Source organism: Pseudoliparis swirei, chromosome 18 (assembly GCF_029220125.1).
Source record: "Pseudoliparis swirei isolate HS2019 ecotype Mariana Trench chromosome 18, NWPU_hadal_v1, whole genome shotgun sequence".
In the NCBI taxonomy this organism is placed as follows: Eukaryota; Metazoa; Chordata; class Actinopteri; order Perciformes; family Liparidae; genus Pseudoliparis; species Pseudoliparis swirei.
Genome location: NC_079405.1, coordinates 14,867,838 through 14,894,182, shown reverse-complemented (window position 1 = coordinate 14,894,182; position 26,345 = coordinate 14,867,838). Strand labels below are relative to the sequence as shown.

Below are 26,345 nucleotides of genomic sequence, written 5' to 3'. Positions count from 1 at the left end.
TGTGCGAGGCACTGACAGAAACACCACGGGGCCATTGGACAAACAATACACACCTAACATAATACAATTCATAAAGGCCCAAAGTTACATATTGTAATTGAACAAATGTATGATCAAAATGTATCTGGAATAGCAACTGTCTGTTTTGAGGTATCACCTAAATGCATAGTTACAACCTACAGTATTTGGTTACAACTGCTTGTAAATTACAATGGGGAAATAAACGGTAGGGACTTGAATGCAGCATCAGAATCAGAAATCCTAACATTTAATACTAAGATTTTCACATAATTTGCCTTGGTGTTTGGTCACGTGCTTACAATAAAAATAGTAAGATAAAATAAAACATAAATGCAAACAAGCTACTACAAAAAGTGAAGAATCTCAAATACAATAGAAAATAAATTGACAATATAAATGTTTTAAAAATAATATATGTATAATATATCTGTTTAAAAAAGGGAGCTTACATCTTTTTTTCACGAATTTGCTAAATATTGTCGAAGGAATGTGCAAAAGTTTATTTGTGCAATGTACTGAGATGATGGGCACTATTATAACATATTGTGACAGATGTTGAGACTTTACGTTAATTTAACACGTCCAGCCAATAATCCAAATAAATGATTTTCTGTTATTGTAATGGCTTGTTTTGATCATATGTGGATATGCATTTGATTCCAATGTACATCAGATTAAATGACATCTCGCCTATTTAATATTCATCATTGATTCAGTTTATTGTATATTTTTCAGTTTATCTCCCAAATGAACAACTACAAACAGTGTATTATATTATAATCAGGCACTTTATCATCATAAAGATATATATCAACACCTCTCTGGAGACATGCCACATACCAGCCTGCTTCAAGGCCTCCATCTTCAACTCTGTCCCCCAAAAAACTAGGATCACATGAAGTCCTTTGAACGCAGTCCTGTCCCACCTCAAAACCCTCGCCGATCCACTCCTAGACCCCACTGCAGTTCGCCTACATGAGCCAACAGGTCTGAAGAGGATGCGATCAACATGGCCCTCCACTTCATTCTCCAGCATTTGGACTTCCCAGGAATCTACGTCAGGATCTGGTTTGTGGACTTCAGCTCTGCTTTCAATGCCATCATCCTGTCTCTGCTGCACGACAAGCTCTCTCAGCTCCACGTGCCTGATTCCATCTGACAGGAAGCAGCATGTGAGGTTGGGAAAACATGTCTCAGCCTCTCGATCCATCAGCACCGGCTCCCCCAAGGCTGCACTTCAAGTCACCAGTCCATCAAGCTCCTGAAGTTTGCGGATGACACCGCCCTCATTGGACTGATCTCAGGTGGGAGTCTGATTATCTGGTGACCTGGTGCAGTCAAAACAACTTAGAGCTCAATGCTCTGAAGACAGTGGAGATGGTTGTGGACTTCATGAAGAACACCCCCCCACTCGCGACCATCACCCTGTGTGTCGCCCCTTTCGGCGCTGTGGAGTCCTTCCGTTTCCTGGGCTCCATCATTACCCAAGACCTCTAGTGGAAGATGAACATCAGCTCCATCACTAAGAAGGATCAGCAGAGCAGGTACTTCCTGAGGCAGCTGAAGAAATTGAACCTGCCAAAGACAATGATGGTGCACTTCTACACCTCCATCATTGAGTCCATCCTCTGCTCCTCCATCACCGTTTGGTTTGCTGCACCACCAAGGACAAAGACAGGCTGCAGCGCATCATTCAGTCTGCTGAGAGGGTAATTTGCTGCAATCTGCTGTCCCTCCAGGGCCTGTTCGCTTCAAGGACCCTGAATCGAGCAAGAAAGATTGTAGCTGACCCCTCTCATCCTGAGCAACAACTGTTTGTGTCCCTTCCATCTGACAGGAGGCTGAGGTCCATCAGGACCAAGACCTCACACCACACAAACAGCTTCTTCCTGTAGGCAGTCAAGCTCACTAACAGAGCCCGGGTCCCCCACTGACTGACAATCTCCTCTCGGTCTCCCCCTGCACATCATCTCACACTTAAATACTTGACACTTTCACATACACTCATAGTACACTTGTGTGTATTGTTATCTGTTTACTCGTGCACTTTATTAGAATTTTTATATTCTTCCATATTCTATTCTAAATGTAATTGTAAATTGAACATTAATATTTATTGTACTGTTTATTTGTTTTATTTGTCATATATTGTCCAATGTTATGCACCATCCGCCAAGACAAATTCCTTGTATGTCCAACATAGTTGGCAATAAATGGTTCTGATTCTGATATGTGTGTGTGTGTATAAAGTTCAACCCTTTAATAACAGATAGACAACATTAAGTTAATTAAATTAAAATATACAGTTTATGAAACAAATACAGTATGAAAACGGGAAGTAGTTTTCCATCAAGGTCTGATAAAGCATAAAGTTACAAGTGGAGGAGACATCCCTTAATGTACCTAAAGAGTTTTTTTCTTTGCTATAATACAAAATTCAAACATAAAAAAAATTGGATAAGCATCTTTTTCCCCCCAACCTTCCCTTTGGGTAACCGATTGTGCCCACAGCAGATAGGGGCGCAGTGCTGGTCCAGAGACCCACCCCGGTACCACAGACCGTCTGCAGCCGTCGCTGCGCTGCGGAAGACGCTGTTCACAGAGCGGAAGATGGCGACTGTTTGGAGGCTGCAGAGGAACCTCCGGAGCTGATACCGGGGGAGGAAGAGGACGTATAGCGTGACACACTCAGAGCCCGTCATAGACCCCGTCGACAACAACGGTATTAAACATACTGCAGCCGCTAAGGAGCGACATTGACAACATATATTTGACTTTAGAGGAGTTAATTCTCTGCTCGAGCCAACGTTAGCATAGATTATACATCAGACGATAACAGCTAGCTAGCTCGTTAGCTGGATGGAACGGGAGAGAGACTGGCGCCTTGAAAGGTTCTCGCAATATTAGGATACTTAAGAAGTTGTGGTTCCCACGTTTTGTCAAGGGAAGATATTTTTCAAGAAAACGCGTAAGCTGTTGCTACTCCGTTACGGCGTTAGCTCGAGACTCGTTCATGTTCGCTAACGTTAGCTTGAAAGCTCGTCATCAGTGAGCTCGCGCTAGCCAGTGCTAGCATATATTCTCCAAGGAGCAAACGTTAAATCCAATAATATGTATTTGTAGGTTAGTCGCTGTTTTGTAGCTTAAGCCGTTTATTGTTTCCTTAACTTATCTTAAGGGTCATGTGTTTTCCATGTGGTTAGCTTTAGGTGGTATTTAGCTTTAGCCACCCAGTTAGATGTAGGTTAGCTCACGATAGGAGAGGGACACTCGAGTCTAGAAAGGGCACCACCCGGTTCAGACAATGGAAGGGACCATTAAGACTGATGAGAACTTAATGCCTCAAAAATGTTATGGTGGTTAATTAACATCGTAGCTTTGAAGTGTCATTTTTGTGTATAAAACCAACATTTATTAAAATTTTGTTCAAGTATTTATTCTCCATAAACTTGATTTGCAAACATCAAATAAAGAGCATATAGGGCAGGATTTTAGTATGCTAGTGTACTGAATCTTCTAGGTTAAATCAAAATAATATAAATCACTTAAAGTTTAATTAAGTGTAGCTGGTGGTAAACATGCTCCTGAACATATATTACTCGCATGTCTCCCCATGTCTCAACAGACAATAATGTCCCACTCCCATGATAATGAGGATGGATGCTTTGTTGCCATGGATACAGAGGACGATGGTGCGGAGCTTGCTGGGATAACAGAAGAAGAAGAGGCAAACATGGGGTCCTGCCGACAAGAAGGGAACATGGACATTGGTGCCAAAGGAGGGGGGAGAACAATGGAGGAGTTGCCAGAGGAAGTTCTTGAATATATTCTGTCCTTCCTCTCACCGTACCAGGAGCACAAGACCGCTGCGCTTGTATGTAAGCAGTGGTATCGCCTCATTAAAGGTATGCCTCATATTTACATAGCCTTTTATTAAACTGAATCTTAAGGTTGAATGGTTAACCTTATAGTCGGATGAAGTGTGCGCTTGATGTTTTATTTCAAATTTTAAAGTAACTTAAAAGAGCTCTTTATCTACTTTTGATATTGCTGTTGTTTACTTATATGTTATTTCCTAGGTGTTGCTTATCAGTGCTATCACGGTTTCTTGAGAGCTGTCCAGGAGGGAAATATCCAGTGGGAAAGTCGCACATACCCATATCCAGGAACCCCGATCACTCAGCGCTTCTCACACAGTCAGTATATTCTGCTTTATAACACTTCATGTTGAAAATCAATTGCACATCAAATATAGACTTATTTTCCAAAATTATAAATCACAGAACTTCTGGTTATGTATTCAAAATCTGAAAATGCTTTAGTGCGGTTTTAGCTGTGGATCAGTGCAGTCTCATTATTTTTTTCTCCATAAAAATTAAATCAAGAGGACAAAAAAATGTGATTGTGTATGTAAATATATACACATTCCAAACATTAGTGGCCAAAATTGGCAACAATTGCAAAGTGAGAATACATTTTATGCTCTACCTTGGATCCGATTGAGTCCAGTGTGCAGCAAATAAAATGGTGATCAACTGTCCAGTGTTTAATACTCACATGAAATCTTAAAATGTATATATTTTGTATGTAGAATAAATCAACATCTTTATGAATGTAGGGTCTGACAAGCTGAACTTTGAAGGCAATTAAAAAATATAAAATAAAAATATATATCTAATTATTATAAAAATAATTCTAACCCTACTGTAAACAACTATGTACAACGATTTCAAGCGGTCTTCGCTTTACCCTAAAGTTAATTGACCTGTACTTGTATTGCGCTTTTCTAGTCTTTCGACCACTCAAAGGATTAACATCAGGACTAACTAACATTCACACTCTGTAGACACAGTTACGGGACCAATTTTGGGTTAAGTGTCTTGCCCAAGGAAACATCGACATGGGCTAGTGGAGCCGGGGATCAAACCGCCAATCCTCTAATTGATGGATCCTACTCACCACTGAAACAGAGTCGCCCACATTAGAAAGGCTGGACACTGGTTTTACTGCTCGAAGCACACAAGCAAAACAAGACACAACACTGACTGTTTGTTAAAATTGGTGTAATTGTTCTTTGTTTGGGTTGCAGGTGCATGCTATTACGACTCAAACCAGTCCATGTATGTATTTGGGGGTTGCACTCAGAGTAGCTGCAATGCTGCCTTCAATGATCTGTGGAGACTTGACCTCAACAGCAAGGAGTGGATCCGCCCATTAGCCTCAGGTAAGAGTAGGTTACAAGCAGTGAAGGCCCACAGGAAACAGAAAGCAGAGCCCTTTTTACGATGTGGACCTCTGGTATATAAATATAAAAACTCCATTTGTGGATTACATAAGGAGAACTGTGAAAGGTAAAACCACATTAAGTAAATATAGTCGTAGGATACTCGGAAGCAGCTGAGTAATGTTATTTGAAGATAATAAAAAAACAAAGAAGCACTAATGAAATGACATTGTAGTAACTTTATTTTGCTAGTGCACTTGCACTTTATTTCTTGCAGCTTTTTAATAAACCTTTTATGAGATGACATGCTAGGGATTGAGAGGAAAACGTGTGTAAAAAGCCTTTTTCTGTGGGAGATTTGGCCATGCGTCACAAAATGTACGTGTTTTTTTTGGCAAAATAATTACACTTTTACTGCCATGTTTCCCATTTCTGTTCAGCCATTTTCACTTATGGCATTATGTTAGTCATCTCTAAGTGATTGGCCAAATACTTTTTTTTCTCCACCACTACCATATTTTGTGATATATATTTATAATATTATTAATGTATAACTACATACAATACCAGGCATATGTAATAGCTACAATCTGAGTCCAATCACTTTTTATTTTCCAGGCTCTTATCCATCTCCTAAAGCTGGGGCGACTCTCGTGATGCACAAAGATCTGTTGGTGCTGTTTGGGGGATGGACTCGTCCCAGCCCATATCCACTGCACCAACCAGAAAGGTTTTTTGATGAAATCCACACCTACTCTCCTTCAAAGAACTGGTGAGAGCGACTTCAGTACTGGGAGTTCAAGGATGAAGTTGTGACAAGTGACTGACAAACTTTGTACAGTTGAATTTTGGTCATCATAATCTCCCTTCTTCTGTTTTCTCAGGTGGAACTGTATCGTAACTACACATGGACCTCCACCTATGGCTGGCCACTCTTCCTCTGTGATTGGAAACACCATGGTGGTGTTTGGGGGATCACTAGGAGCACGGCAAATGTATGAATGTATTACTTGTATTTAATTACACATTATTCAAGCCTAGCTGCAAAGATGACGGGGCATCAGGTGACTGTGAGTATATGATTTACTGATGTGATGAAGTGACATCACGTTCAGTAACAACCAATAGTAAGAATTAAAAAAAAGAAGCTGTTAAAAGCTGTTACTTAGCTGTTAGAAGACCTACATGGGTCCCCAACCACACTCTAAATTATATTTATATTTAAAACCGTACAAAAGTGTCGCTCACCATGATGTTTTCCCCTCTGATGGTTCTGATCAGGAGTAATGATGTCTGGATTCTGGATCTGGAACAGTGGTCCTGGTCCAAACCACCCATATCTGGCCCATCACCCCACCCACGAGGAGGCCAATCACAAGTAAGGCTTCAACATTCAAGCTAGACAAAATCAACCATTCCTCCTAGAATTATTGCTCATTTCAACTTTTCTAACAAGATCTGACAAAGAAGTTGTTATTTACATTGTCTCTAGAGTTTTGACCCTTGAAGACTGCTTTTCTCTGCCAGAAACCTCCACTTAATGTCATTAAATGAAATTAAATGACAGCGTTTTAAATGTTTTCTTTTTAGATTGTGATTGCCGAACGGACGTTGCTCATCTTGGGAGGCTGTGGGGGTCCGAATGCAGTAAGATTACATTTTCTTCACATCTATATCTTCTCGTAAATGTTCCTTCTGACTGTAATTGATGACTATTTGGACTTATCCTGTTATGTGTAGGGATGAGAATTGATAAGATTTTAACGATTCCGATGCCTTATCGATTCCTGCTTATCGATTCGATTCCTTATCGATTCTTTTATCGATTCTTATTGGGCAAGGGGTGAAAAAAAAAGAGCACAAACGGGTTTATTTACATTAATTTTCTTTTATATAATTTTCTATAATGCTGCACACACCATATACAGTATGTATACATACACATTTACATTTTCTTAAATAACCAAAAACATTTATACATATTCCTCTTGAACTTAAAATAAAACTTACATAACTTAAATAAAATGTATTGTTTAATTTAAACATGTTCCTAGAAATTACTATCCAAACGTGAAGTGATCAATAATGGGAGACCAATGCCGGAGCTCAAATGTATGCTTCAAACGAAGGGACAGAAGATAACTTGATCGACTACACACAATAAAGGCAAATTGCTTCACACAGTGAGTGGTTGTGATCACTTTTGAGGAGTTTACCTTGGACCAGTGGTCCCCAAACTCCGGCCCGCCTCCACATTTGGACCGGCCCCCTGAACAATACCAGAGACGCGTTCCGATTTATTATTTTTTTCACCTGGCCCGCTGCCGTTGAGATTGCAGTGAGACGCGGAGAAAATGTGGAGTGGTGCTCTTCGCAATAGAACATCTTTGATGGGACGTGTCGCGTCTCGGCCAATCAGCATTCAGATGTCGACAGCGTTTGGGAAGTTAGGTTAGCTTGAATGTTAGCCCGCTACATCTGCTGCTGTCACGCTGCACGGTGTAGCGATGCTAACAAAGTACCCGTACGTTAAACACGATGTGATTTAGCATATTTTTAGTATCGATACTTCATTAAAAGAGCGATCAGAGCGCACGCAATGCTCCGCTCCGTTAAATGCTGTCTGCACGTGCAGCGCTCACAGCCGTAATGCGCGCACACAGGTGAGCACACTCACCTCACACTAGCACTTTTTGTCGTGTGAAATAGAGCCAAACTTTAGAACGCCTCTGCCTAGTTGCCATGTTTGCTGCAGTCTGAAGAAGAAACTAAAAAAGTTTGCGCATGCGCAACGCCACAGAGGACCGTTGGCAGAACCGTTAAAGAATTTGGCTGACGATCCCAAACGATCGGTTCACTGCGAACCGGTTCTAAAACAGAACCGGTTCTTGATTCCCATCCCTAGTTATGTGTGTTACAGCTCCTTAAAGATGCCTGGCTCCTCCACATGGATGAACCACCATGGAAGTGGCAGCAGCTGCAGGTGGAAAACGAGGACCACGGGGCCCCTGAGTTGTGGTGTCACCCGGCTTGTAGAGTAAGTGTCTGCCATAGTTGTAAATCCTATCCTGCGTGTGTCTGAGCATAAGATTGATCACTAATATGTCGTTTTTTCTCATTTTGTTCATTCACCTCAAGGTGGGCCAGTGTGTGGTTGTTTTCTCACAGGCTCCATCTGGCCGTGCACCCCTCAGCCCGAGTCTTAACTCTCGGCCCTCCCCAATAAGTGCCACACCTGCCCCTCTGGGCTCCGAACCGCCTTCCCTGCGCTCCCAGTCTCCTGTTCGGAGCGGGGCTGCCGGTGTTGTCCTGGGAGCCGTCGAAGAGGCTCCGTGTGTTAACGGCCGATGGGGCACGCTGAGACCTCGGCCTTCAGCAAGAGGAAGTGCCAGAGAAGGCAGCCCGTCCTCATCCCAACAGCCGTCTCCTTCACAAGGCCCAGACAGCCCTCCTCTTCCTCCACATCCCCCTTTATTAAATGGATCCTCCCCTTCACCAAGGACAAGCCCAGCCCAGGCCGCATCTCCTTCCTCTCGCCCTCTCCCACCTGCCTCCACAGACTATGGCTGGGAGTCTCCCCCTTCCGCCGCTCACCACCCAGAGGTGCCCAGCACCAATGGCCTACATACACCTGCTGCAGGTTCCCCACACACTCCCCCGGGAGCAGTGTCCCCCGCTGCCTTACGACGAGGTCTCGAGGCAGTGAAAAACAAATCTTCCTCATCTTCACCGTCTTCATCGTCTTCCCTTCAAACACAGGGGGCTTCTCCTGGTGGAGGTAGTGGAGGAGGAGTGGGTCCTCCTGGAACACCTCCGTCGTCATCCTCCAGCCCCCCACAGGCTGCTGGAACTGATGGACACGCTATCCCACCTATTGCACGGCGTCTTGGCCATCACCCACCCCAAAGCCTGAACGTAGGAAAACCTCTGTACCAGTCTCTCAACTGCAAGCCCATGCAGATGTACGTGTTGGATGTGTCCAGGGCCAAGTCTGCTGGGGTGGTGTCCTGGAGAGTTTATGGGAATGGGACTCCCGCCGCAGTCACAGGGCCTCCTGAGACCAGCCTTCACACAGTGGTACAGGGCAGGGGTGAGCTCATCATTTTTGGGGGCCTAATGGACAAGAAACAGAATGTGAAGTACTACCCTAAAACCAACGCCTTGTACTTTGTACGAGCTAAAAGGTAATGCAGCTCCAGGTGGGATTGGGAAGACAGATGGCTGTCACCACACACGGGAATTGACACACAATGCCTTTTTCCTATAGAGGATTATGGGAAAAGAACAAAATCATTATTAGATGTTTCACTTCATAAATTCACTATTCTCCCTTCTGCCTACTACAAGCATTAAAAAAAATAAAACACTTTAACTAGACTTTGGTGTGTGTGTGTGTGTATGCGCGTGCGTGCGTGTGTGTATGCGCGTGTGTGCGTGCGTGTGTCATTATTTTGTTGTTCCCCAAAAGGTGATCAGCCAAACAATAATATTTCTGTTTGTCCTCTTCTGAACTCTTGAAAGAGGAACTCTGGGATAACGGACGCAGAAACGACAGACAACTACCTTGCTTTTTGTATAACTCATTAAGCCTGCAATGTTTACATTGAAAACAATGTGTGTATGTGCGCACGGTGGTGGTTAAAAGTTGTTGACTAAAGTGTCGGGGGCCATGGCGGGTGAGACATGTGGCACTGTACTATAAACATAGTTAAACAATAACGGCCTCCATGTCTGCTCTGTGCTCATATTCTACACGAGTGGCTGTTCTTATCACAATTTTGGTTGAAGTTGACAAAACAACAGTTACCAAATTTAAAGATTACTGATCACATAACCTACTCTGCCATGGGACCTCTTATACGATAACACGGGCCTCTTCCTCATCGCTACCATCCATCCCGTATGACCTGAACGAGGCATTTCAGTTGCTCATCTGAACTCTTCCTTGGATGGATGTTTTTTTTGTTGGTTTTCTACTGTATGAATCCAGTGGTATTTACACAATAAGACTGAATATTTAGTAGTGATTCAATTTCCAAACATTAGTTGTTCAAATTATTACAGCTGTTTCCAGAAGAAGTAAATATCAAGAATGAACTCTATGTTGCATTTGAGGCCTTGGGAGTGAACTCCGAGTAGTTTAACGGCAGAGCTGTAAAAGAGCGCCCCCTGGTGGCTCTTTTACATACAGCCCATAAAGAAAGGGCCACATGGATGAGTCATTTCATCAAGTAACCTCATTTGTTCCAATTGTAATTAATAACGATCTTATTTCACAACAAATGCTTCTGAACATGTGTAGATTTTTAACAGAACTACCCAATAATCTCTGAAACTTTATTTTTATGATCAAAATATCTCAAACAGTCGTTCATGCAGGAAACATAATTGATCACATCCTAACGGTGCCGAGGTAAAACAGCACAGGTTTGTTTGTTTTGTTTCTGAGATGATCTACTCTCTCTCCCTCTCCAGCAGATTAACCTTATTTCGACAGCATGGGTCCTGAGCGCTTCCTCCCCGAGACTCTCCACGCCCCTCTGAACAGCAACCTTTTACCCAGAGAGCTCCTATTGGTCCGGAGCGGGGGCAGTGAGCATCGCAGACATTTGATTGGTACAGACTCGAGGCAACGGTGACGTGGCAGACAGGACGGACACCGGATTGGCTCTGGTGGACACGGTGGGCGGTGACTGACAATGAATGCGCTGAGAACACATGTTTACAATGATGGGGAGAGCGGAAGAATGGAGCGGCACAGGATCACTAGACTGAGTTTCTGAATGGAGTAGCCGCATTCAGGAGCTTTTTTTGTAATTCTTCAAAAGGCACGTGAGAGGAGTTTTTCTGATGTATTGTGTTTTCCTCTGGTACTTGTACTGTGGCTTTGAGTACTTGTATGCTGGTTTGAGTGAGAATGAGAGAGGTGTGTGACTTGATACGGACAGGTGATTGTGTGTGTGCAATTGTCTGCTCTTAATTAGTTTGTGTTTAATCAGGTGTAGTTAACAGGTTTAACAAATCTGCCTGTCATTTAAGCTAAATCCTAATGTTTCCATTCCCAGCGGACTCCTCCCAGTCTTCCTCTTGACACACAAACAGTTGAGCCTTAGGCAAACTTACCTGAACTTCACAATTAAAAAAAGTTGACTTCAACATGAATACATTCTCTTGCAGGTGGTGCAGACGGTGGAGGAAGCTCCCTGAGAGGGTCCCTGCAGAAGGAGACCAACGAGGCGCATTGACCTGCAGTCAGTGTCACAGGAGAAACATGCAACAAGATGTCAAATGAATTATCACAAAAGCTAATAGCAGTTGTTTCTAACTTCATTGTTGTGTGCAAAGTGCAACACACTCTCTCTGTTCCCCAAGTCATTTCAAGAACTGACAGACCGAACACTTCCCAGAGATGACCAGTGATTTATCTGCTGAACATTTCACCACAAGAGTCTGCGTTTGATGCCCAGCTTTCCCTCAGGATGGCGTCCACCGTGTCTGCTGAACACCGCGGTGTCCTCAGACCTTCACTTTCTCCTCCAGCTTTCTGGCCTCCTCTGGACTTTGCCCTGGGCGCTCTCGCCTGCTGCGCTGCCTGTGTGTTCACCAATCCCCTGGAGGTTGTAAAGACCCGCCTGCAGCTTCAGGGAGAGCTGCGTGCACGGGGATCCTACCAGAGACACTACCGTGGAGTCCTGCAGGCCCTCTGGGTGGTGGGCCGCACAGACGGCCTCCGGGGCCTGCAGAAGGGGCTCTCGGTCGGGCTGATGTACCAGGGTGTGATGAACGGTGTGAGGCTGGGCTCCTACTCCTACTGTGAAGCTCTGGGTGTCACCTCTTTCCACGGGGGCAGTCTGCTGTCAGGGGCCGGGGCCGGGGCGCTGGGTGCCTTCATTGCGTCTCCTGCATACCTGGTAAGTTTAGTAAATGTTCTCTTTTTATTGTCTCCTCTATCGCAGGTGTCCTCCATAGTTTTGCTTTTGGCCTTCCATCACAGGGTATGTGTCTGTGAGTTGGGAGTAGTTCATTTGAAGTTATTTTTACCCTTTTTAGACTTAAAAAAGGCCTAAAGAGGCTAAACTTGATGTGTTCCTGGCCCCTATTGCTGATTATAGGTCAGCGCTATCGGGTTTCTTTAGTAAGTTCAATAAGTGTGTCATCAAAGTTATATTGTGGTCAGTTACTGTACATAACAAATATGACCAAAAGATCGTTGTCACAACTATGAGAATGAGTTTTCGTTTTTTCTTGTGAACATTTCAAACAAGTCTACCAAATGTTGCGTGTGAGACACACACACACACACACACACACACACACACACACACACACACACACACACACGTCAAAAGTTCATTAACAGTCAAGCAACTTTACGCTACATAGTAAAGCAAGAAGTGTTCATAGTTCACAAGAGCCACTGTTGGACATACTATACAAGGGACATTTATACAGTTAACATTCACTCACAAACTCCCGTATCCACATTTATACTGAAAACGTTTTGTTTGCTGTAAAAATACTTTACATTTGTAAGATGCTCATTTGATTTGTACATTTCAATCTCCTCAGAAAGGGATTGTTTCGAGACCATGTATGGACAGGAGCAAAAATGACAGTGACCAATAACTATTGCAATGTATATTTGTATACATATAGAAAACATGTCAACCTATTCTTTAACAATAACTGTTTTGGTTATTATAAAGAGTTAAGCTACGAAAGGAAGTTTTAAGGGAGTATATGGTAAACAGCAGCAACCCCCTAACTGTGTGAAATAAACGAAGGGTGTCACACCGTTAATCAAATAAAAGAAACACAATTGGAAAACCTAAATCAAAACATGATATTGCGAACCCTTTTGGCCCCGAACAATAGTTATGCAAGACACATCTGAGACACGAGAGCAAACCAGCTCGTCTCAAATGTCCGACATCTATTTGTATCCAGTCGGACTCGTTAGAGGACACATTACATGGGTGTGTGTGGGTAGTCACAGATGACGTCTGATCTAGTTTATGAAAGAATACATGATCAAACAATATGATCTCAGGCGGACCTAACCCTATCTTGCCCATATATTCGTGTTATCCTTCTCCCCGTCACGTTATGCGAATGTTCTCTGCTCGTCCCTTCTCATACAAGAGAAGTCGTGTTCTGCTTTCTTGCCTCAGCTGTTGTTTAAAACCATATCTGACATTTTGTACCATCATGGAAAACGATATTGTTTTACATCACGTATTGTCTCTCTCTAAACATAATCGTTCACTTTGCTTCAACCTACCCACTGTTGCCAAAATATAAAGTCCCTTCTGGCTCCTTGTTGTCGGCAGTGAGTGAAGGACAGGAAGGTTGGCTGAAGGTTATTTCATTGACATTCTGCATGAGATCGAGTGGAGAGACTTTTTGGTTTTGTGCGTGTCAAAACTGATGTTTGATCGTTTAGGTTTTGTGTGAATGAATCACTGAGGAATTAGTAAAGACAAGTTAGTGTTGTAAATGGATCCCACCTGGTAAGCATTGACAGTAACTCATCCTGGCATCGGACTCGGACATCAACTAGCCTGGTTTGTTTATACTTGGATTGATTATTGGCACAGTTTGTAGTTCAGTCTGAATGACCATTAAACTGTGTGCGCTGCATTCTCTTCATAGGTGAAGACCCACCTGCAGGCCCAGACTGTGGAGTCCATCGCTGTCGGCCACCAGCATAACCACCTGGTAAGTCCCACATGTCCAAAGTAAGACTCATGAAAACACTGTATGTGGTGTTGTCAGAGTAAATATGGACCACACTAAGCATAATTCAACATAAATAAAAGTATTCTATTCAAAATTTCAAATGCAAGTATGCAAATATTACTTGAAAAATGTGTTGTATTATTGATTTCACACCGCTGATACATTGAAAGTATAAGCAGAAAGGCCTGCCCACACAGGTGCTTTCAGGTTCTGTCTAATTAGCCGGTCTCTTTAGATTGTATGTGTGGATACACTGCACTTGATTTACAGCGACCTCGCCCTTCTGTTGGTCATGTTAAACCTATTGGTGTACATTCTGCTTTCCATTATAATTCTAATCTGTCAAATAAATGTGTGAAAAAAGAAGCATTTCTGTCTGAAGTATAAAATGTTGAGATATTTATACTTGAATAATTGTATTTGGTAACATTCCACTACTGATAGATACTATAGTGTGTACTTTAGTGTTTAAACTGTGGTCAGTGGTTAGCAGGTCTGTCTTTCAAACAGGGGGTTGGTGGGTCAATCCCCGCCCTAGTCGATGTGTCCTTGAGCAAGACGCTTAACCCTGAACAGCTCCCTGTAGCTCTGTCTACGATAGATTAATGTAACATAAGTCGCTTTGGATGAAAGCGTCAGCTAAATGAAATCTAATGTAAACTTTGTACTGATGCCACGTAATGTTCATGTATAATTGGTCAGGGTAGATAAAAACAAATGCAGCTCTGATCACAAGACCCAGTGGTCTCAATGAACATTTAAACCCATAACATTATATTTGCTACTTTGCACTGGTCTGACTCAAAGTTATATTCATGAAAAAAGCTTTTCAATCCACCGGAAACATATTCCTATTCCATATTCCTACCACTATTTACTACCACCACATGAGAGCGAAACATACACTGTATCATTCGGAGCATTTTTATGCTACTTCCAACACACCTATGGCCGTTTCTTCCATTTCAGGGAGTCTCTGATGCCTTCATTACCATCTATAGAAGAGACGGTTTATTTGGTCTTTGGAGGGGAGTGAACGGGGCTGTGCCTCGAGTCATGGTGGGATCAGCTACTCAACTGGCAACCTTCACCTCGGCCAAGGAATGGGTGTCACATTCCCAGGTAAATGTGATAAACGGCTGGCACCTTTACAGCACATGTTCCAGAACAGTTGCCCTCACGCCGTCAGCCAAACGTCAGTTCATAATCAGTCACTTTCTTATCTGCAGTGGTTTAGTCCAAACAGCTGGCTCACAGTTTTGATGGCTGCCATGATCAGTGGAGTCGCTGTGGCGATCAGCATGACACCGTTTGACGTCATCAGTACACGGCTCTACAACCAGCCAGTGGATGAGTTCCGTAGGGTGAGTTTAAGTGACCTCTTTTTCATCAAATGAGTTGTTGCTTTCCACAATGGCAAAGGATTAACCAAATACATACTAAGACTTACTGTTTTCCTTCTCTGCGTTTTCAGGGCCGCCTGTATCATGGATTTTCAGATTGTATGCTGAAGGTGTGCCAGGCCGAGGGCCTGCTGGGGTTTTATAAAGGCATGGGCCCCGTCTTCCTGCGCTTGGCCCCACACACAGTGCTCAGCATGCTATTTTGGGATCTAATGAGGCAACAGACAGTGAAGGACAACCATAGCCAGGGGAGGAGCTAAAACATCCTGTGCACAAGTGACTGAACTCTGGACATTGAATTTAAAGCAAACGTTTCAAGTCTTGGTAAATGTGTTCATTCACTGTCTTGCAGACAGTAAACTACCATGTTGTACAATTGCTTTAAGTAAGACTCACTCTGTCTGACAAATACTGCACTCCAACAAACATTTTTAGAAGTTCCTATCAAATTTCTCAAATATATATGTTGAACTATCAGATTTTACTTTAATACCTCAAATGATTAATTTACTGGATTATTAAAACATAAACACTGTTGTTTATCGCCCAGTATGGCTGCTGTCACAGGCTAATGCATCATTATAGTTGCCTTGTATGTCATATGGGAAGAAAACATCTGATTACATATTTATGAGGTCGTTATGTACATAAATGTAACCTACAGTACTAAAAGCCTTTAATCTGCATTTTAAAATAATAATGATAATAATAAAGATTTTTTTGAATGAAAAGCATTACATTTTGTATCTTCTTGGACCCAAGTGTTGCATATTTGAAATGCATCATATCTAAGATGCATTGTTAGCAAAGTGTGCTTATATTCGAAGCCATTTAAAAGGTTTCTCAAAAGAGTCAAGTTCTTTCATCGGGAAATGATTAGACTGACAACCATTCTCTAATCACATTTGACCTCTGGACTGGAGACACAAAGCACACTCAAACCTGATGAGCAGGAGCAAATAAAGGCAATGGTCCTGTTCACAGGAATTCAACATTAACTTGTAGTTTCTGATGAGGTTCTTAGATTGAAGGAGCATGAGCGAGAGCTCACAGCACTTTTGTGTGTGTTCTTGTTGAGATATTACAAGGAAAACATAAACATGTTTTTTTCCGTCTCCTGGATCACTGGAACTTCTGACTGGGCATTTTTTGATTCAAGCCCAATAGACAGTTTTTTCCAAGGTGAGTTAGTGGTATGTTTTCCTTCTTTACGGCAGTAAAAAAAACGTTGGTGTAAAGTAGTGTCTTTATATACATTTTTTGGCTAATGTTATTTATTCTCCAAAGGGATCGTGGGAGCATGCGGAATATCAGTGCTGTGTCATTTGATGAGAATTTACAACCTGATTGAAACATGCAGGTGAGCTTATTGCATAACAAGGGAGAGAAAGTACACTGTGCATAAAGTGCAAAATATTTACGTCTAATTGTCCCCTCGACACAGTGATTATGAGACTGAACCTGAAAGCAAACAGAAGTCCTTCTCAGCCAGCAATCTTCTGAGAGGGAACTGGATAACAGTTCTGCAGTTCTGGTTCCTGACGGTCCTCCTGTCTCTGGTGGGCTCGAGGGTTTCCTCTCTGATAGTGCTGGAGTTTTCTCTCAGAGCTGTTTCTGCCTGGGCATCAGCAGGACTGGTGAGTTATTCATAAACGGAGCATCTGATAACTCATTGATTTAGACTTGTTCTATGCAGGTGTACTATCGCAGTTTGTTCTTGTGTTAGACATGCAGGTAATTCTACACTGATTTGAACTCATTTCACCCTCACTATTGTGTCTATGTGTACCTAGGATGCTAAAGGCAGAGGCCTAGACCTGCTCCTGACCCAGTGCCAGTTTTCCCTGGGATGTGGCCTCACCTGTACTCTGGACTTCCTCCATCAGGGGGCTCCACACAGCTCCTTCAGCTTGTTTCTGGCAGCTGCTCTCAGCTGGGCACTGGCCAGTGCCAGCCACAGTGTGTGGAGCCATGTGGCCAAACTCTACCCACTACATAGTAGAGAGCGTTACTGTGGGAAGTGCATCACCCTCCTGGCCACCGGACACACCATACTGGCTTCAGTTCAAAGAGCGGTTGTCTTGGCCTTTGCTCTAGCAACTGTGGCTTCCACCGCTACGGTTTATGACCACTTCCTGTCACAGAAAGATGCTCTGAAGTTTTGGACTCCATTGACACTTTGCTACACCATGTTGGTGGTCTACATGCAAGGTGATCGTCTGGTCAACTATATCGGAAATGAAAATGGTCTATTAGTTAGACTTCTGGAGGAAGAAACATTTGAAATGAGATTAGATAACTTTATTAATCCCTAGAGGGGAAACTAGTTTGGTGACATTGATCGATAACAAAAGAGACACCAAATTAAAGTAAAAAATAAAAGCCATAAGTTGAAGACAATCAGTATAAAATGTGGTCATAAAAATCAATGTATATGTAAGAAACCATACAAATGATATCAAAAGCACAACCCAGAAATCTCAGAAAACAAGGGAGGACCATGCCACACTGCACAAAAGATCTCTTAGCATCATTGTGCAAAGTTTTTTTTCTTCCTTTTGCACAGAGGATCAGCAGCGGCAGACCGGCAAGAAGGTCCTGCTGGACACTGTGGTACTGCGACTGGGAGGCTTACTGGTGCTCATGTTGACAGTGGGCAACTGGTCTGATGTCCTCCACGTCCTCATCGCTTTCCTGGGTGAAGCAGTCTGTCTGCTGCCCTCTCAGGACCTGCTGAAAGCTGCGTTAAAGGTTTTCCACTCTGTGATTTCACAAATATATTCTGTGGTTCTCATTTTTTGCATTTACACTGCAATTTCTACAACATGGCTTTTTCTGAATGTATTATATCAATGTGAAAATTACATTTTATTTTAATGCTTCACTTTTAGGATGGAGAAGACACAAGCTTGAGAAAACATGAACAGAGCTGCAGTCACAAAACAAAGGAACTGAGTGAAAAGATCATCAGATGACAGTGAATGGTGTACCGGAAATCTACCTCAAATACCAGAGAATACCTCAAGCTGTGCCATTACTAGATGAATAATAAACATATCATTGTAGCCAAACTTGGGATAACTTGTGTGTACAACTGTTATTGAGTCTTATTTTAAACAGAAGGGGTGATTGAGGGGTTTGTAATTTTGCACCATAAATAAGCTGCTGTTTAATTCCCAGTATTAACTTTATAATTGCTATTATGTTGTTTAGAGAACTCATGTTGTGGAAGCCAAATACAAGTATTGTCACGCCACTTCAAATCTATAGTAACACGGCATAAGTATACCAAACCAAATAAATTAAAGGTGTTGATTAGATTAGAGATGAGCATTAAACATACACAATGTAAACAGTATTAACCTCTTCCAGTAGGATGAAGGCTTGTCAAAAAGTCCACATTAAATCTAATTAAGCTTAAGTTGATCAAAGCTTGACACAACAACTTTGAGAAATACAAAAAATACTTCCTTTATGAAAAGCATTGATTAGTAGCAGAGCAAATGGTTAGTAGAGTGACCAAGAGATACTTTGACACATGTAGATCTGTTCACTTGTCTTCCTTTCAAAACAGTTGTATATATTTATATACTTATAAAAGATATAATCCAGTGACTTTGGAAGGAGCATTGTAAAGTTTGAGAACAATGATGATGTCATAGCAATGTCATCTAAGCTTCTGCTTTGAGATAATTTTTTTCAAAAGAAAGGCTGCATGACAAACAGGAGGGGAGAAGTTTTAAAGAAGTGGATATAGTGTAATGAAGTCCACTATCCCTTAACTAAAAGTCAGAAAACGTTAGCTTCTGTCTCTCACATTCTCCTTAATGGTATTGCTTAATAATCTTACTACCACTTTAGGTATTTTGGTAATGTAACAATATTTCTCCCTGAGACGTAGCTTTTCCACCCTGCAGATGTTTGCAGTTAGGAAATCCACATCAATTGTATTTGTGAAAATGCCATCATTGTTTCTTCCTGTTCCTTTCCCTTCCTTCTGTTGCAAAAGTTGTCCTGCTCAACTAAGGGTTACAGTGAGGGTTAAAGTAAAACAAAAGAAGAAGAGTGATTTAGAATGTCGTGCTGCAGAAGCAGTGAAGAGGTTCAGAGAGTTTAATGAGGATTTAGGCTGTTGGGGGGCGGGGGGCGGAGCGTGGAGGTCTGGGGATTGTGTCATCAGCAAGCATGCTCCCTCCTGCAACCGTGACATCACTGCAGCATTCCTTTCCACAGAGCTGAAACAACAGAGACCCCCATCACTCTCCTCATCTCCGTCTCCTGTTAACCCTCTCTCTTCTTCCACACTGAACCACATTCAACATGTAGTTTCTTACTCTATCCTCCCCTTTGGACTCTCCGGATGGGAGTAGACCGTACGAGGTTTTGCTCCGGAAACTAACCACAATATTTGCTGATCAGCAGACCTGATATTGCTTGGACTCACTCTGGTGGAGAGCAACAAACATAACAAAGCAGCTTGTTCATAGCTCTCACAGACACTACCCCCCCCCCCCCCTCTCCTCTCCTAATACACCAATATCTCCTCTTTCACAATGCCCTGATTCATTGCACTGTAATGCTGCGGCTCCTTTACGGTGGCGTTCAACCAAAGAAGCTCCATCAGCAGAGCCTGATGAATTCCACCACGTATTATCAGACGTCGGTGGGACACAAATGGAAGCAACGCCATGAGACACTGATAATGACTCAAGGCTAAAGTGATATAATGTAGTGGGGGAAGGGAAGAAGGAAAGAGGGAGAAGAAAAAAGGAGGCAGACTCAATGAGGGAGGTAGGGGAAATAAAGCTGACAGAACAATAAGGCAGAGCAGCACAGGAGAGAGAAAGAGGGCAGTTTGAGATAGAGAGTTGCTGGAAAAGGCAGGTACAGTCACATCCTGCTGGCATGCAAACTGATAAAGGAGTGAGAGGTGCAAGTGAGTATATTTAAGGTCAAAGACCTTATGAAATACTTTCTGATCTTTTTTTCTTTCATTTGTAAAAAGTCAGATTGTTTTCTTTTGGTTAGTTTGACCAATTGTTGACTTGCATGACTTCCTTTGTGTGTCTATGTGCGTGCATGCCAGTGTGTTTGTGTGTGGGTGGGTGCATGCCAAGTTTTCATAGTAGATGCATGTGTCATGTTTTTACTGCACTTTGCCCGAGATTAACTGTTCACCGTTTACGGTCGGGAGGGAGGTGGTATTGTCAGTCAGCCAGAGAAGGAGGAGGGGTCGACGGCGAGAGAGTCTGGGAGGGAGGTGCAGAAGGAAAAGGAGTGGCCTTCTGCTGATAGTCGCCCTCTCTACCGGAGTAAAAGTCTTCTCTCAGTGGCAGCTTACAGGAGGGAAAACACAACAGACGTTTTGAGATACAGAGCAGGGAAGGAGAAAGAGGAAAAGACTGAGCTGTCTCCAAACCACATTTTCTCCCAGGTATGTAATGCCAGCTTACAGCCAGAGTCAGTGGGTTTAAAGGAAACAAATGATTCAGATGTGGGCTTTCTACCTCCAAAACTATTCATTATATGTAATGAGAGTTGTGAGTGTGTGAGTTTACCTTTCTGAAGGGATAGTGAGTGCACCCACACAGTTGACTGAGAGGGTGTCTACCCTATATTCAACACTATTGAGATGATATGAATACAATGTGTCAAGTTCAATCTCACTGTCTTTTACTTACACTCCAGTTGCTCAAGATCAAGTAGTATTGATTTTAAGGTGTGTTTCTATGTTTGCATAGAACTATAAAACATTGCAAATAGTCTTGAGTGCAGATAACAATTGTTCTGTCCTCCTTATAGGCTGTATGTGGGGTTAACACAGTCATGGCATCAGCAGCTCTACCAAAAAGGATGGTGTCTTCTGTCTTCATCACTCTGGCTGCTCCTCATCGAGCCACTGTAACACAGCAGCAGCCCGTCCTCCAAGCTCAGAGTGGTGCAGTTAGAGACAAGCCGCACACTGCTGTACGAGTTAGCCTAAGTGACAACGCTCCTGCCGTCAGACACAAGAAAGAGGACGACCAGCAGTCTGAGTCTCATGGCCGCAAAGGCCGAACTCTTACGGGGGCCACGGGCTGGACTTCAGACCCTCAGAGCCCAAAACCTGCCCAACCCAGAGCCAGCAGAGGAAAGCTGCAAGGAGACGACAGAGGTGCTGCAGGTATTCATGACAAAACCTATTTTTCATCTTGGATTTAAGCACCTGAAATACATGCAGAAAATGACCTATCATGTGACTGATGCCATTAGGGCCTGGCTGACCTTTATAATATGTTTTGGACCTTCCATTCCATTATCCGAACTGCTTATCCTTTTTAGGGTCGCTGGGCGCTGGAGCCGAAGCTGACATTGGGCCTCTCCTTCCATAACTTTGTTTGAGAAGTCTGTTTTTAAATCATTTGTTGAGGTGGAGGGATTCCCAAACTATATGATTGCTACTCTTTTTAGGATCATCCCAAATACAAATGAGATTGTATTTCTTTTTGTCATTGCAAGACCTCTGAAGAAAGTCTGTTTACAAGTGGAATAATACTGGATATCTGCACATTTAAGAAATGCTGATAATTTGCCTCAGGTGATGTCACTTGAGTCATCTTCAGTTGAGGCTGAAGACATATATATTGTGGAGTTCTCAGCTCGATACAAGATTAGCTGCCACTGGCATAACACCACAAACTCTGCCCAAACTGTCAGCAGTCCAGCTGTATTGTGGGTATTGTAGGCAGCAGGTAGTGACAATGAAGAAGAAATTGTGGAATAAAAAAGACAATATCAATGTACATATTTTTAAACTGTCCATTGAGAGTCCAACAGTGTTATAGGAGTGCAAATGCTTAATTGTGTATGACTCTTTGCATTGGACAACATTATTATCCCTCTCCTCACACTGGATTCAGGATGTATTATATGCTATCAGGCTGGAAAAGATCAAAGATACATTTTGACATACATAACATATTTTTTTTTTTGAATGCACAACACATGACATTATTTAAGACAATGAAGAGAAGCAAAACACAAGCTTTGAAGACATAACCTCCAAAGCCTCTATTTCTCACCTTTATATAGTTATTTCTTATCATCATTAGTATTATTTTATACCTACTGTATATTCCTGATTTCCAGTGCTTACTTAACAAGCAGTTGTATAAGTTGCTACCAAGTGATTCAAAATAATGTTTGTCTTTTTGTCAAACAGAGCTCTTCCATGCTCCTCCTCCTCTTCCATCTCAGGGGACATCTCTCTCTGAAGAATCAGCACTCCCACCACCTCTCTCCCACCCTCTGACCTCAGGCCAGCAGCCAGTTTACAACAGAGAGGTATGCAGACTTCTGTCCCAGTTGCATCACTCAAATGTGCACGTCTACCACTGTCATTTACAGTTTTAAACACTTGATCCCACTTTTCCTTAAAAAGATTTGCCAAAAATAGACAAGTAATCTTTTTCCTACAGTGAAGGATTACAACTTTCCACAACCTTTACATATTCTGTGTTACACTTTGCAGTGGTTGTGAGGAATAATCTGCAAAAGGCAATATGAAGAAAAGACAGTTGTGTTTTAGATATGACTGATCAGGGAAATGGGTTGAGTTACAGCAGAGGTCTAATAAAAACGTTATCTTTCTTGTACCTGTACAATGTATCCCATGTTTTATTCACGTGTTGTTTGTGTTTTCCATATGTTGGATAAGGACATGTATGTTATTCTTTCAGAGGCCCCTCATATTTGTCTTTTTGCAAAGAAATGTACTTTTATTATTATTTTAGGTTTCGGTTTACATTTTACATTTTGAATTTAAAATGGTGTTCTCTACCTCTCTACCTAGTTTGGTAAAGCCTATTACAGATGTAGGGTTTCAATGTGTTTAATCTACCAATATTTTTATTCAAGCATCAACCATGAGCATTTAAAGTGTGGGGTTCACCTTGTGAGGCTGAACCTTAAGTTTAGTTGTACATTAACAATGTGCTTTACATTTGAGGGGGAAACAAGCACACCATCTAGTGGGTTAAACCAAGATGAACAAACCCATGGGATCCATAAAAATGGCCAAGACACGAGCCGGGAGAGTAGAGGTAACATGATCTCTATTTACACATTTACCGCTTAAGCAATACACAATACACAATACACATATACATTGAATCCGCTTTGAAATGTGATGTTTGTGTACAATACAGAGGTCTGTGGCTTCTGTCGGAAACCCGTGGCTCTTTCTGAAGCTGCAATAGAGGCCTTGAACAGGACGTACCACGACGGTTGCTTCCAGTGTAGAGCTTGTCACATTCCCTTGGCTGGTAAACAGTACTACAACAAGGCAGGCATCCCGCTCTGTGAGGACTGCTACCAGGTAGATCCAAGTCAATACAGTTACACTACAGGATGTTATTAAAGCAAACACAAATTACCATATTTCTAAAATGTTTTCGTATTCTTATAACTTAAAAACATATATGCTTTATATTATTACTAGCTGTTTTCCAAAGGCTGCAGTGATGTTTTTTTTGTATTGTGGTTTTCCCAAGCCCTCCACTAGCCATTGGTTACTTACCTTTACAATAGCATTCAAATCTACTTGCGCAGACTTGAAATACATCCATCACAGTCAACATTGTGTCAGCTGGTTTTAGTGTCAATGTTATGTTAGTGCACAGTGTAATTAGATTGAATTCAAGTCCAAATGAAATGGTAGCAAAGATGTTAATTGTAAAAAAAATACCTCTCTGGTTTGATGTCTTTGCAAAAATGAACAGAAGCTAAGTCATGCTTGTGAGGTGGGAAAAACGAAATAATAAATGTTTTAACACTAAGCTGTCTTTTGGAGATTGAGCAACAGTCACACATGAGGTATACGTGGTTTGTAGTGAATGTGTTTAACAGTGGAAAATGTGGTATTGTCTTTTAATACTGATATAATATATTCCACTAACCATTTATTTATATCTCTTAGGCCAGCCTGGAACTTTGCTGGGCATGTGGGGAGGTTATCGCAGATCATGTGATCCGTGCACTGGAGCGAGCATACCACCTTTCTTGTTTTACCTGTGCAACGTGTAAACAGCAAATTGGCGAGAAAGCTTTTGTTCAGGGAGAAGTTGGAGAAGTGTATTGCCTTCAGGACTATTACAGGTATGAGCATTAAGAATTGTGGCAAGTATCACATGAAAACTCTCCTGTACACAATTCACCAAAGAGGTTTTGTGTACCATTTCCTGAGATAATATATCAACAAATTGCTTTTGAAGCCGTTCTATGTATCACTTATGATTCAGCTTCATTTATTAACATATGGCCATTGTCAACCTAAAACACAAGTTGGCAAATCTCACTCTTACAATGCCTCATTTTCTTTCCTCTGAAATGTTGTCTTTAAAGGAAGTATGCTCCAAAGTGTTATGCCTGCAACCAGCTCATCATTCCAAAAGAAGATGGAACTGACAGCTATAATGTTGAATGTCTGGGACAAACGTACCATGAGAACTGCTACAGATGTGAGGTAGGCATTCTGCAAGCAAACAGTGTTTACTCAAATACAAACACACAGTAATCACCACTCCATAAGTCTTTTGTTTCTATTTTATGCAGGTGTGTGTCATCCAGCTCTCTCCTGAACCAAATGAGCATGGCTGCTATCCTTTAGATGGGAAGCTGCTTTGCAAATCTTGCCATCTGAACCTGCTTTCTGGCCAGCACTACAATCAATAGCCTGACAGCCCGAGATAAACTGCAACTGATGGAAGAGTGCCACGAGTCTAGGTTCAAAGAGATGGGAGACTTTTCATTGGCAATGTGCATGACTCTGGAATAACAATGTCACACATCTTTTTCCTATAGAGTCAAACATATTTTTTAGTTGACAATATATCAGGTTTTCTGAAGATTCACCTTTTGTTCTTTTCTACCTGATAATGTTTCACTCAATAAACTACCAAATACACCAAATATATTTATGCAACAGCCATTGCAAAAACTTATGGTAAACAATATTTGAATTCTTTTAAATCTCAATCAATAAACTGTTTCTCAATCACATTAACACTTTACATACAAAATAAACTTTGTATTAAAAAATGTTTATATAAAAGTAAACTAATATATTTTCTCTTGAGGCAGGCTCCATTTTGCATTTGTATTTGTTAAATTACACATACACTATCAATAACTATTAAAATAAGAAAATTTACTACAGACATTAGAGATGTATAAGATAATGTGTAACAGAGCATAACAGTACTTCATAAAACACTCATTATGGACCCAAACTACAAGGTACTTTTGATGTGATAGCACTCACATAAAGATCCTTACTGGGCCTGTATTGACTATCTTTGCCTTGACAATAGATGTATTCAAATTAATTTGACATTACAGCATCAAGGTCCCAGTCAAATTGTTTTTTTAATTTAGGTTTTGTTTTTTAAAATGGCATGTTTGTGGAATTCTATTTCTTTGTATCATAACATTTATTAAAACATTTTTGTGAAAACAAATATTTCAGCATTTACGTTTTCTTTTCACCACACTTTTTATTTACTGTGTAAATATTGCAATGTTGCTATCCCCTTATCTCTTCTACAGTAGGAATATTTAGAAAGAAAAAAAAAAGGTTGAATTCAAAACAAACCCCTGATCATTTAATTCTGCCACTATATATGGTGGCTAATAGTATCAAGTTTGAGGGAGATATTGTGTATTATTAATTAATATAAATATCTTTGCTTATTCTATGAGTCTTCTCTACTTGCGACACTGTTAAAATAACATTCACCATCATGACATCAGCAACATTTATAGTCTCCCTCTAGGTTGTGCATTAACCCCCCCCCCCTAATGAGAGTTTAAGGGTGGCTGAGCGTCGAATGACGGTGGGAATCTCTTCTGGTGAACATGTTATAAGGACTGGAGGGCCGAACAATACATTGGGATGTATTGATTTTGAAACAATGTATCGA

General features: G+C 41.7%; 4 protein-coding genes across 7 annotated transcripts; all 4 read left to right on the top strand.

Moving 5' to 3' along the window:
• The first annotated feature begins 2,630 nt into the window (after window positions 1-2,630).
• Window positions 2,631-9,620, top strand: fbxo42 (F-box protein 42). 3 transcript variants are annotated; one of them, XM_056437088.1, is made up of 10 exons: window positions 2,631-2,743; window positions 3,705-3,926; window positions 4,101-4,217; window positions 5,111-5,245; window positions 5,864-6,017; window positions 6,130-6,240; window positions 6,527-6,623; window positions 6,836-6,892; window positions 8,151-8,282; window positions 8,384-9,620. In XM_056437088.1, exons 2-10 carry the CDS (start codon window positions 3,755-3,757, stop codon window positions 9,431-9,433), a joined length of 2,025 nt encoding a protein of 674 aa, XP_056293063.1. In that variant the 5' UTR covers window positions 2,631-2,743; window positions 3,705-3,754; the 3' UTR covers window positions 9,434-9,620. The 3 variants fall into 3 exon arrangements, with proteins under 3 accessions (XP_056293063.1, XP_056293062.1, XP_056293061.1); XM_056437087.1 differs by having other exon boundaries at window positions 3,647-3,926; window positions 8,166-8,282; XM_056437086.1 differs by having other exon boundaries at window positions 3,647-3,926.
• A 100-nt stretch (window positions 9,621-9,720) lies between these two features.
• On the top strand, window positions 9,721-16,124 carry slc25a34 (solute carrier family 25 member 34). Its single transcript, XM_056437111.1, has 5 exons — window positions 9,721-12,156; window positions 13,898-13,963; window positions 14,954-15,106; window positions 15,214-15,348; window positions 15,459-16,124. The coding sequence occupies exons 1-5, from the start codon at window positions 11,725-11,727 to the stop codon at window positions 15,645-15,647; spliced, it is 975 nt and encodes a 324-aa protein (XP_056293086.1). The 5' UTR covers window positions 9,721-11,724; the 3' UTR covers window positions 15,648-16,124.
• A 591-nt stretch (window positions 16,125-16,715) lies between these two features.
• Window positions 16,716-18,383, top strand: LOC130207926 (transmembrane protein 82-like). Its single transcript, XM_056436711.1, has 4 exons — window positions 16,716-16,747; window positions 16,832-17,024; window positions 17,181-17,598; window positions 17,954-18,383. Exons 1-4 carry the CDS (start codon window positions 16,716-16,718, stop codon window positions 18,262-18,264), a joined length of 954 nt encoding a protein of 317 aa, XP_056292686.1. The 3' UTR covers window positions 18,265-18,383.
• Window positions 18,384-20,236: 1,853 nt separating this feature from the next.
• On the top strand, window positions 20,237-25,885 carry fblim1 (filamin binding LIM protein 1). 2 transcript variants are annotated; one of them, XM_056437105.1, is made up of 8 exons: window positions 20,237-20,323; window positions 21,190-21,550; window positions 22,589-22,710; window positions 23,375-23,468; window positions 23,574-23,743; window positions 24,344-24,522; window positions 24,769-24,889; window positions 24,979-25,885. In XM_056437105.1, the coding sequence occupies exons 2-8, from the start codon at window positions 21,214-21,216 to the stop codon at window positions 25,096-25,098; spliced, it is 1,143 nt and encodes a 380-aa protein (XP_056293080.1). In that variant the 5' UTR covers window positions 20,237-20,323; window positions 21,190-21,213; the 3' UTR covers window positions 25,099-25,885. The 2 variants fall into 2 exon arrangements, with proteins under 2 accessions (XP_056293080.1, XP_056293079.1); XM_056437104.1 differs by lacking the exon at window positions 20,237-20,323 and adding an exon at window positions 20,634-20,821.
• The last annotated feature ends 460 nt before the right edge of the window (window positions 25,886-26,345 follow it).

What these genes read in the sequence shown, in the direction of transcription:
- fbxo42 (XM_056437086.1), top strand. Translation starts at nt 3,653, where the DNA reads ATGTCCCACTCCCATGATAATGAGGATGGATGCTTTGTTGCCATGGAT. An exon ending in CACTCAGCGCTTCTCACACA is followed by an intron (nt 4,218 to 5,110) that starts GTCAGTATATTC and finishes TTTGGGTTGCAG; the next exon opens with GTGCATGCTATTACGACTCA. An exon ending in TCACTAGGAGCACGGCAAAT is followed by an intron (nt 6,241 to 6,526) that starts GTATGAATGTAT and finishes GGTTCTGATCAG; the next exon opens with GAGTAATGATGTCTGGATTC.
- slc25a34 (XM_056437111.1), top strand. Translation starts at nt 11,725, where the DNA reads ATGGCGTCCACCGTGTCTGCTGAACACCGCGGTGTCCTCAGACCTTCA. An exon ending in TTGCGTCTCCTGCATACCTG is followed by an intron (nt 12,157 to 13,897) that starts GTAAGTTTAGTA and finishes TTCTCTTCATAG; the next exon opens with GTGAAGACCCACCTGCAGGC. An exon ending in GCCACCAGCATAACCACCTG is followed by an intron (nt 13,964 to 14,953) that starts GTAAGTCCCACA and finishes CTTCCATTTCAG; the next exon opens with GGAGTCTCTGATGCCTTCAT.
- LOC130207926 (XM_056436711.1), top strand. Translation starts at nt 16,716, where the DNA reads ATGAGAATTTACAACCTGATTGAAACATGCAG. An exon ending in AACCTGATTGAAACATGCAG is followed by an intron (nt 16,748 to 16,831) that starts GTGAGCTTATTG and finishes CCCTCGACACAG; the next exon opens with TGATTATGAGACTGAACCTG. An exon ending in CCTGGGCATCAGCAGGACTG is followed by an intron (nt 17,025 to 17,180) that starts GTGAGTTATTCA and finishes ATGTGTACCTAG; the next exon opens with GATGCTAAAGGCAGAGGCCT.
- fblim1 (XM_056437105.1), top strand. Translation starts at nt 21,214, where the DNA reads ATGGCATCAGCAGCTCTACCAAAAAGGATGGTGTCTTCTGTCTTCATC. An exon ending in AGACGACAGAGGTGCTGCAG is followed by an intron (nt 21,551 to 22,588) that starts GTATTCATGACA and finishes TTTGTCAAACAG; the next exon opens with AGCTCTTCCATGCTCCTCCT. An exon ending in TCTGTGAGGACTGCTACCAG is followed by an intron (nt 23,744 to 24,343) that starts GTAGATCCAAGT and finishes TATATCTCTTAG; the next exon opens with GCCAGCCTGGAACTTTGCTG.